Source organism: Taurulus bubalis (assembly GCF_910589615.1).
Source record: "Taurulus bubalis genome assembly, chromosome: 1".
NCBI lineage: Eukaryota > Metazoa > Chordata > Actinopteri > Perciformes > Cottidae > Taurulus > Taurulus bubalis.
Window position 1 is genome coordinate 203,366 of NC_136589.1, and position 11,635 is coordinate 215,000.

General features: G+C 43.9%; 1 protein-coding gene across 1 annotated transcript in view; it reads left to right on the forward strand.

Moving 5' to 3' along the window:
* Positions 1 to 11,141: 11,141 nt before the first annotated feature.
* LOC306741498 (zinc finger E-box-binding homeobox 2-like) overlaps positions 11,142 to 11,635 on the forward strand; it is a gene marked incomplete at both ends in the record, with an annotated part of 45,490 nt that continues 44,996 nt past the window's right edge. The window contains 2 exons of the mRNA XM_079223790.1: positions 11,142 to 11,215; positions 11,288 to 11,635. The exon at positions 11,288 to 11,635 is cut by the window's right edge and continues 157 nt beyond it. Coding sequence (XP_079079916.1) covers positions 11,142 to 11,215; positions 11,288 to 11,635 — 422 coding nt within the window. The remainder of the gene's footprint in view (positions 11,216 to 11,287) is intronic.

Genomic DNA, 11,635 nt, shown 5'->3' on the forward strand with positions numbered 1-11,635 from the left:
TACCAACGCCATCAGTACCAACACCATCAGTACCAACACCATCAGGACTAACACCATCAGGACCAACACCATCAGGACTAACAGCATCAGGACTAACAGCATCAGGATCAACACCATCAGGACTAACACCATCAGGACCAACACCATCAGGGCCAACACCATCAGTATCAACACCATCAAGACTAACACCATCAGGACCAACACCATCAAGACCAACACCATCAGTACCAACACCATCAAGACTAACACCATAAGGACTAACACCATCAGTATCAACACCATCAGGACTAATCACCATTAGTCCCAACACCATCAGTACCAACACCATCAGGACTAACACCATCAGGACCAACACCATCAGTACCAACACCATCAAGACTAACACCATCAGTACAAACACCATCAGGACCAACACCATCAGTACCAACACCATCAGGACTAACACCATCAGGACCAACACCATCAGGACCAACACCATCAAGACTAACACCATCAGTACCAACACCATCAGGACCAACACCATCAGGACTAACACCATCAGTACTAACAAGGACTGGTGTAACTGAAGGTCGTGTTTGTGTAACTGACAGCTGGTTGGTGTAACTGATGGCAACACCATCAGGACTAACGTCATCAGGACTAACGTCATCAGGACCAACACCATCAGTATCAACACCATCAGGACTAACACCTGAAGGTCGTGTTGGTGTAACTAAAGGTTGTGTTTGTGTAACTGATGGCTGGTTGGTGTAACTGATGGCTGGTTGGTGTAACTGAAGGTCGTGTTGGTGTAGCTGAAGGTCGTGTTTGTGTAACTGATGGCTGGTTGGTGTAACTGATGGCTGGTTGGTGTAACTGATAGTCGTGTTGGTGTAACTGAAGGTCGTGTTTGTGTAACTGACGGCTGGTTGGTGTAACTGATGGCTGGTTGGTGTAACTGAAGGTCGTGTTGGTGTAACTGAAGGTCGTGTTTGTGTAACTGATGGCTGGTTGGTGTAACTGATAGTCATGTTGGTGTAACTGAAGGTTGTGTTGGTGTAACTGACGGCTGGTTGGTGTAACTGAAGGTTGTGTTGGTGTAACTGACGGCTGGTTGGTGTAACTGAAGGTTGTGTTGGTGTAACTGAAGGTCGTGTTTGTGTAACTGACGGCTGGTTGGTGTAACTGAAGGTCGTGTTGGTGTAACTGAAGGTTGTGTTGGTGTAACTGAAGGTCGTGTTTGTGTAACTGATGGCTGGTTGGTGTAACTGAAAGTCGACTGTATCTGATGGTGGAAGCCATCCGCTGACGTGGACGTTGTAATCGTGTCTCGCAGGGTGTTGTGGTGGTGTTTGAGTGACAGGCTGTGGGGGAGGAGCTATATTTAACCCTCCTGAACTTGTTCCTGGTTGTTGTGATGCCTTTAGGCGCTTTGATAAAGACAAACAGCATCCTGTGTTGACAGACAGCAGAAAGTGAATGTGAGCGGCTGCGTGTATTAATGCATCAGTGAAAACACGGATATGATATTTTAAATGGAATCCTGTCGAACTTGTCCCATAGCCACACCCCCTGGTCTCACTGGCCCTCTGATTGGTCTGGGCCCTCCTCTCTTCTCCTCCTCTCCTCTCCTCCTCTCCTCTCCTCCTCCTTGTTGATCCTGCAGGACTCTGCTGGACCTCTCATATCCACACTGTGACCTTCATCACCTTCATCACCGAGAGGAAGACGGATTCTGAGTCTTTGTCCTTTCAAAAAAGAGTCTTTTATTGTGAAGGGCTGACTTGTGATCAGTGTGAGCGGCTCAGTGAGGATTAGTTTACCTGTGAGAAGAGTCAGGTGCTCACTGCTCCTTTAATCCTGAAGCAGAGGTGTGTGTGTGTGTGAGTGTGTGTGTGAAGTGTGTGTGTGAAGTGTGTGTGTGTGAGTGTGTGTGAAGTGTGTGAGTGTGTCTCTGTCTCACCTGTTTCAGAGACAGATGTGCCCCCCCCTGTAATCCTGATGTATAAACTGTGATTAGTGTAAACCTGACCTAACCCCTCTAAACCCACCAACACCCCATAATACTCCCCACCCCCCTCTAAACCCAAAACACAGATGACGGTAATGCAAAGAATCCATCAAGATGAGTCACATGACCAGGTATATATATATATATATATATATATATATATATATATATATATATATATATATATATATATATAACTATTTTATTTATAACTGTTTTTGAAAATGAATAATAAACTGCTTTGTTTTACAACATTGTGGTTGTGAAGTAAATATAGAGAAAAGAAGAAGAATCTGAAGAAAAGAAACACAAAATAATTGTGAATACTCAAATCAAGATTATTTAAAACCAGCAGAGTTGATTAAGAAGGTAATAAACAAGGTAAACACGTAAATAAACATGTTGATAAACAAATAAATAAACAAGTTGATAAACAAGTAAATAAACACGTTGATAAACAAGTTGATAAATAAGGTAATAAAGAAACCATTAAATTAGTTAATAAACAATTAGATAAAAGAAACGTTTAGTTATTCTGTTCATTGAGTTTAAATCTGGATCTCAGATGAAGATCATGATCGCCAGCAGCCATAAATAATAAAACAAATCTCTCCGTTCACTAATCTGAGAAGAAATGTTTACTTTATGCACAAAATATCATTATGATCCATCCATCCATTATCAACCGCTTATCCGGGGTCGGGTCGCGGTGGCAGCAGGTTCAGCAGGCCGACCCAGGCTTCCCGCTCACCCGCAACACTTTGCAGCTCATTCTGGGGGACCCCGAGGCGTTCCAAGGCCAGCCGGGAGATATAATCCCTCCAGCGTGTCCTCGGTCTTCCCCGGGGTCTCCTACCAGTTGGACATGCCTGGAAAACCTCTAATGGGAGGCGTCCTGGAGGCATCCTGACTAGATGCTGAACCACCTCAGCTGACTCCTTTCAGCACGAAGGAGCAGCGGCTCGACTCCAAGCTCCCTCCTGATGTCCGAGCTCCTTACCCTATCTCTAAGGGTGAGCCCGGCCACCCTACGGAGGAAGCTCATTTCGGCCGCTTGTATTCGAGATCTCGCTCTTTCGGTCACGACCCAGAGTTTGTGACCATAGGTGAGGGTTGGAACATAGACCGACCAGTAAATGGAGAGCTCCCTCAGCTCCCTCTTCACCAGGACGGACCGGTACAGCGCCTGTTTTATTGCTGCAGCCGCACCGATCGGTCTGTCGATCTCCCGCTCCACCTTACCCTCACTCGTGAACAAGACCCCGAGATACTTGAACTCCTTCGCTTGGGGTAGGCAGTTTGTCCCCACCTGGAGGGAGCAATCCACCGGTTTCCGGCAGAGCACCATGGCCTCACATTTGGAGGCGCTAACTCTCATCCCCGCCGCTTCACACTCGGCTGCAAAACGCCCCAGTGAATGCTGGAGGTCACGGTCCGAGGAGGCAAACAGGACCACATCATCCGCGAACAGCAGAGAGGCGATCCCGAGACTCCCGAACCGGATCCTCTCCGCCCCCTGGCTGCGCCTAGATATCCTGTCCATGAAGGTCACGAACAGGACCGGTGATAAAGGGCAGCCCTGGCGGAGGCCAACACCCACCGGGAACGTGTCTGACTTACTACCGAGGATACGAACACAGCTCCTACTGCAGGTGTACAGAGACCGGATGGCCCGTGCCAATGGGTCCGGCACCCCATACTCCCGCAGCACCCCTCACAAAACTCCCCGAGGGACCCGGTCGAAAGCCTTCTCCAAGTCTACAAATCACATGTAGACTGGTTGGGTGAACTCCCAGGACCCCTCCAGTAGTCTCTGAGGGTAAAGAGCTGGTCCACTGTTCCACGGCCGGGACAGAATCCGCACTGTTCGTCTTGAATCTGAGGTTCGACAATCGGTCGGAGCCTCCTTTCCAGCACCCTGGCATAAGCTTTTCCCGGGAGGCTGAGCAGTGTGATGAATTGATATATATCAAATATAATAAAATAATTTGATTCAGGACATCTTGGGTTAGTGTTAGTTGTGTTGTGTATTAGTCCTGTATAGTTGTGTGTATTATGGTTGTGTAGTTGTGTGTATTAGGGTTGTGTAGTTGTGTGTATTATGGTTGTGTAGTTCTGTGTATTAGGGTTGTGTAGTTGTGTGTATTATGGTTGTGTAGTTCTGTGTACTAGGGGTGTGTGTATTATGTTTGTGTAGTTCTGTGTACTAGGGGTGTGTGTATTATGGTTGTGTAGTTCTGTGTATTATGGTTGTGTAGTTCTGTGTACTAGGGGTGTGTGTATTATGGTTGTGTAGTTCCCAGTGCTGTACAAAGTACCCATAAGTTGAACTTGAGTAAAAGTAAAGATACCTTACTGGAAAATGACTCCAGTAAAAGTGAAAGTCACCTATTAGAATACTACTTGAGTAAAAGTCTTAAAGTAGCTGATATTAAATGTACTTAAGTATCAAAAGTAATGTTCTGATATTTACTGTACTTAAGTATTGAAAGTAAAAGTACAAGTAAATGCTGTTAATACAAAAGTAAAGGGTCAGAATTATGAGAATGATGAAGTTTATTGTTTAGTGCTGTGGCTCCATGACCAAGGACCAGGAGTTGTGTTGATAACATCATTGTGTTGGCTGTGATCATCCAGGAGCAGCAATTTTCAACATAATGTATTGTGCATTGTATATTGTTGTATCTACTATGAACTTATCATCATAATTCTCCAAAAGGCAATATGACACTATGAAGTATGTTCATTCCGCTAGAGGATGTAGAGGGACAATGCATAATATAGCGTTCAGCAACAATCTCAAGGTGATGCATCAGCCAGTGTTCAGAAAGGAACCTGCCTTGTGAACTCTATGGGCGGATTTGAACACAATAGGCAAAGGTTTTGCTCAAGACAACTACCATCATAACTCCACCTGATCAGCCACTCCATGACTCAAATATCAAGACATGATCAATACTAAAGCAGAGCCCAAAGTAATGTGGTCTGCTGGCTGGTGGAGGGAGTCTCATCGGTCCTTCTCCTTGTTGATGTCAGCTCTCATGTTTCTTGAGGTGGTCTACAAGCTTTCTCTGAAACAGTGAGAGGAAGACATTTTGTAAGATAACAACTTTAGCTAGCCCCACTTGCTACACACACTTGCTAGCCCCACTTGCTACACACACTTGCTAGCCCCACTTGCTACAAACACTTGCTAGCCCCACTTGCTACACATACTTGCTAGCCCCACTTGCTACACATACTTGCTGCCCCACTTGCTACACATACTTGCTAGCCCCACTTGCTACACACACTTGCTAGCCCCACTTGCTACACACACTTGCTAGCCCCACTTGCTACACATACTTGCTAGCCCCACTTGCTACACATACTTGCTAGCCCCACTTGCTACACATACTTGCTAGCCCCACTTGCTACACACACTTGCTAGCCCCACTTGCTACACATACTTGCTGGCCCCACTTGCTACACATACTTGCTAGCCCCACTTGCTACACATACTTGCTGGCCCCACTTGCTACACACACTTGCTAGCCCCACTTGCTACACACACTTGCTAGCCCCACTTGCTACACATACTTGCTGGCCCCACTTGCTACACATACTTGCATGCATCTCCAACTCCGACGCGGTTCAAATCGTAATGCTGCGCACTCGTGGCTCCTGTCAATCCTTTGGTGTGGGGGATAGCTAACATTAAACTAATGTTAAGTTAGCTAACGTTAGCCAAATTGGGCTGCAATGATGAGAGCTATGATGACTCAAATCAACAAAACCTCACAACTGTCAACATGTACTCACTAGCTCACTAACTCAGTAGCTCACGAACTCAGTAACTCACTAGCTCACTAACTCACTAATTCCTTAACTCACTAGCCCACTAACTCACTAGCTCACTAACTCACTCACTAACTAGCTCACTAACTCACTAGCTCACTAACTCACTAGCTCACTAACTCACTGACTCACTAACTCACTGACTCGCTAGCTCACTAACTCACTGACTCACTAACTCACTAGCTCACTAGCTCACTAACTCACTAGCTCACTAACTCACAAAGTCACTAACTCACTAGCTCACTAGCTCACTAACTCACTAGCTCACTAGCTCACTAACTCTCTAGCTCACTAACTCACTAGCTCACTAGGGTTACTAGTTACTATCACCACTGGTTACTAGTTACCATCACCACTGGTCACTAGTTACTGTCACCACTGGTTACTAGTTACCATCACCACTGGTCACTAGTTACCATCACCACTGGTTACTAGTTACCATCACCACTGGTTACTAGTTACCATTTGGGATGGTATCGTTTGGGTTTTTTCCGATACCGGTGCTAAACGGTGCCTGAACCGATACTTTTTTATTGCCAAGGCAATTTCTTTTCTTCAAATTGAACAATATTATGAACTGTTTAAAGTATACTATAGATATACATAAATAAGTACATACAAAACACTTGACTTCAAACTACAGCTTCAAACCTTTTAACTTCAAACTATAAAAACATATATTTAAAAAAGAGCAGACACAAGCATCATGGCCTGATGGGACCGTGTGCAACAGAACTCAAACTGTTGGATCCTAAAACTGCTGCTTTACTGGACTACACGTCATCATTAATATCAACTGGAGAGATTTGTTCCATCAAGCCGAGGACGGACGTTCAAAAGCTCGTGCTCGTGTCTCCAGCGATCTCTGTGTGCGCGCACTGTGTGTGTGAGCGCTGGAAGCCCCGCCCCCTCGAGCCCTGCCCCCTCGAGCCCCGCTCTGCATGCAGGCGGACAGAGAGCAGAGCAGCAGTGTGTTCTGATCCGCGCTATTTTAATAATCGTTTTTCGCGTGCGGGCACCGCGCTACCTTTTTAGTATCTATATACCGTGCAACTTTACAGAGTAGTGGAAAAAAAAAAGTATTTAAATCGGCTCAGGCACCGGAAGGAAGCACCGAAATCTGCGTTGCTATGGCACCGGTTCTCGGAACCCAACCCTAGTTACCATCACCACTGGTCACTAGTTACCGTCACCACTGGTTACTAGTTACTGTCACCACTGGTTACTAGTTACCATCACCACTGGTCACTAGTTACCATCACCACTGGTTACTAGTTACTGTCACCACTGGTTACTAGTTACCATCACCACTGGTCACTAGTTACCATCACCACTGGTTACTAGTTACTGTCACCACTGGTTACTAGTTACCATCATCACTGGTCACTAGTTACCATCACCACTGGTTACTAGTTACTGTCACCACTGGTTACTAGTTACCATCACCACTGGTCACTAGTTACTATCACCACTGGTCACTAGTTACTATCACCACTGGTTACTAGTTACTGTCACCACTGGTTACTAGTTACCATCACCACTGGTCACTAGCTACCATCACCACTGGTCACTAGTTACCATCACCACTGGTCACTAGTTACTATCACCACTGGTTACGAGTTACTGTCACCACTGGTCACTAGTTACCATCACCACTGGTCACTAGTTACTATCACCACTGGTTACTAGTTACTGTCACCACTGGTATTAGGGTTGTGTAGTTGTGTGTCCTAAGGTTGTGTTGTTATTATTAGTGTTGTTATTATTACTGTTGTTATTATCAATGTTATTAGCATCCCTATTATTTTCTTAATTATTATTATCATCACTATTATTATTACTATTTATTTATTATTATTATTATTATTATTATTATTATTATTATCATCACTATTACTAGTATTATTATTTCTACATAAGTGGCATGCTTATTAACACTTCATCCACATGTGTATTACCCCTGATGTATTACTGCTGATGTATTACTGCTGATGTATTACTGCTGATGTATTACTGCTGATGTATTACTGCTGATGTATTACTCCTGATGTATTACTGCTGATGTATTACTCCTGATGTATTACCCTTGATGTATTACCCCTGATGTATTACTGCTGATGTATTACTGCTGATGTATTACCCCTGATGTATTACCCCTGATGTATTACTGCTGATGTATTACCCCTGATGTATTACCCCTGATGTATTACTGCTGATGTATTACCCCTGATGTATTACTCCTGATGTATTACTGCTGATGTATTACCCCTGATGTATTACTGCTGATGTATTACTGCTGATGTATTACCCCTGATGTATTACCCCTGATGTATTACTGCTGATGTATTACCCCTGATGTATTACCCCTGATGTATTACTGCTGATGTATTACTGCTGATGTATTACTCCTGATGTATTACTGCTGATGTATTACTCCTGATGTATTACTGCTGATGTATTACTCCTGATGTATTACTGCTGATGTATTACCCCTGATGTATTACCCCTGATGTATTACTGCTGATGTATTACTGCTGATGTATTACCCCTGATGTATTACCCCTGATGTATTACCGCTGATGTATTACTGCTGATGTATTACTGCTGATGTATTACTCCTGATGTATTACTGCTGATGTATTACCCCTGATGTATTACCCCTGATGTATTACTGCTGATGTATTACTGCTGATGTATTACCCCTGATGTATTACCCCTGATGTATTACTGCTGATGTATTACCCCTGATGTATTACCCCTGATGTATTACTGCTGATGTATTACCCCTGATGTATTACTGCTGATGTATTACCCCTGATGTATTACCCCTGATGTATTACCCCTGATGTATTACTGCTGATGTATTACTGCTGATGTATTACCCCTGATGTATTACTCCTGATGTATTACTGCTGATGTATTACCGCTGATGTATTACCGCTGATGTATTACTCCTGATGTATTACTGCTGATGTATTACCGCTGATGTATTACTCCTGATGTATTACTCCTGATGTATTACCGCTGATGTATTACTCCTGATGTATTACTGCTGATGTATTACTCCTGATGTATTACTCCTGATGTATTACTGCTGATGTATTACCGCTGATGTATTACTCCTGATGTATTACCGCTGATGTATTACCCCTGATGTATTACTCCTGATGTATAACTGCTGATGTATTACCCCTGATGTATTACCGCTGATGTATTACTCCTGATGTATTACTGCTGATGTATTACCGCTGATGTATTACTCCTGATGTATTACTGCTGATGTATTACCCCTGATGTATTACTCCTGATGTATTACTGCTGATGTATTACTCCTGATGTATTACTCCTGATGTATTACTGCTGATGTATTACTCCTGATGTATTACTGCTGATGTATTACCCCTGATGTATTACTCCTGATGTATTACCCCTGATGTATTACCGCTGATGTATTACTCCTGATGTATTACCGCTGATGTATTACTCCTGATGTATTACCGCTGATGTATTACTCCTGATGTATTACCGCTGATGTATTACCGCTGATGTTTTACTCCTGATGTATTACCGCTGATGTATTACTCCTGATGTATTACCCCTGATGTATTACCGCTGATGTATTACTCCTGATGTATTACTGCTGATGTATTACTCCTGATGTATTACCCCTGATGTATTACCGCTGATGTATTACTCCTGATGTATTACTGCTGATGTATTACTCCTGATGTATTACTCCTGATGTATTACCGCTGATGTATTACCGCTGATGTTTTACTCCTGATGTATTACCGCTGATGTATTACTCCTGATGTATTACCCCTGATGTATTACCGCTGATGTATTACTCCTGATGTATTACTGCTGATGTATTACTCCTGATGTATTACCCCTGATGTATTACCGCTGATGTATTACTCCTGATGTATTACTGCTGATGTATTACTCCTGATGTATTACTCCTGATGTATTACCGCTGATGTATTACTCCTGATGTATTACTGCTGATGTATTACCGCTGATGTATTACTCCTGATGTATTACCGCTGATGTATTACCCCTGATGTATTACTCCTGATGTATAACTGCTGATGTATTACCCCTGATGTATTACCGCTGATGTATTACTCCTGATGTATTACTGCTGATGTATTACCGCTGATGTATTACTCCTGATGTATTACCCCTGATGTATTACCCCTGATGTATAACTGCTGATGTATTACCCCTGATGTATTACTGCTGATGTATTACTGCTGATGTATTACTCCTGATGTATTACTCCTGATGTATTACTGCTGATGTATTACTCCTGATGTATTACCGCTGATGTATTACCCCTGATGTATTACCCCTGATGTATAACTGCTGATGTATTACCCCTGATGTATTACTGCTGATGTATTACTGCTGATGTATTACTCCTGATGTATTACTCCTGATGTATTACTGCTGATGTATTACTCCTGATGTATTACTGCTGATGTATTACCCCTGATGTATTACTCCTGATGTATTACCCCTGATGTATTACCGCTGATGTATTACCGCTGATGTATTACTCCTGATGTATTACCGCTGATGTATTACTCCTGATGTATTACCGCTGATGTATTACTCCTGATGTATTACCGCTGATGTATTACCGCTGATGTTTTACTCCTGATGTATTACCGCTGATGTATTACTCCTGATGTATTACCGCTGATGTATTACTGCTGATGTATTACTCCTGATGTATTACCCCTGATGTATTACCGCTGATGTATTACTCCTGATGTATTACCGCTGATGTATTACTCCTGATGTATTACTGCTGATGTATTACTCCTGATGTATTACTGCTGATGTATTACTCCTGATGTATTACTGCTGATGTATTACCGCTGATGTATTACCCCTGATGTATGTCCTGATATTCTCTATTGGTTTAGTTTGTATTCTTTATTTAAACACGTCGTTGTCTCGGTACCTGTACTCTGTGTACTCGTACTGTTTGTATTGATTGTATTCTGCGTGCTTCATGTACTCTGTGTACTCTGTCTCCTCTTTGTACTCTGTGTACTCTTTGTACTCTTTGTACTATCTGTACTCTGTCTACTGTCTGCTCTTTGTACTCTTTGTACCTATATATACCTTTATATCAATATATGTTGTATTTCTAAGTTAGTAATGCATATTTAAGTGATTTTATGTATTGTTTATTGTGTGTGTGTGTGTGTGTGTGTGTGTGTGTGTGTGTGTGTGTGTGTGTGTGTGTGTGTGTGTGTGAGAAACACCTGTTTAACAAGCTGGAGCACAGACCTGTCTGCGCATGCGCATGTTCCTCTTTGACGAGCGCAAACGGAGCTCGTGCTGCTGGGGCTTCACCTGCTCAGGTATCAACCTGTAAGCCAATCAGGTGCGGCCTGTTGCGCGTGTGCGCGCGTGCAGGCCGTGACGCGTGCACTGCTGGTGTAGACCTCAAACGAAGATCCGGATCAGAGGCAGAGGAGGACACTCCTCAATTATCCCTCCGCGGGCAGACAGGGGGCGCGCGCCGGCTTCTGGAGCAGAAACAGAGGACCGGGGACGCGCTCCATCAGACCGGGACCCGGACCAGACCTGCAGCACGGGACCCGGACCAGACCTGCAGCACGGGACCCGGACCAGACCTGCAGCACGGGACCTGCGCGTCCGCTTCACGTCTCACGCGCAGCAGCACTTTTTCTTCCTCGCTGTTGGAGGAACCCGGACCCTGTCCTGGTCCCTGGTCTTTGGTCTCCTGGTCTCCGGTAAGTCTCCGCTCTTCTCTGAGCCAATCACAGC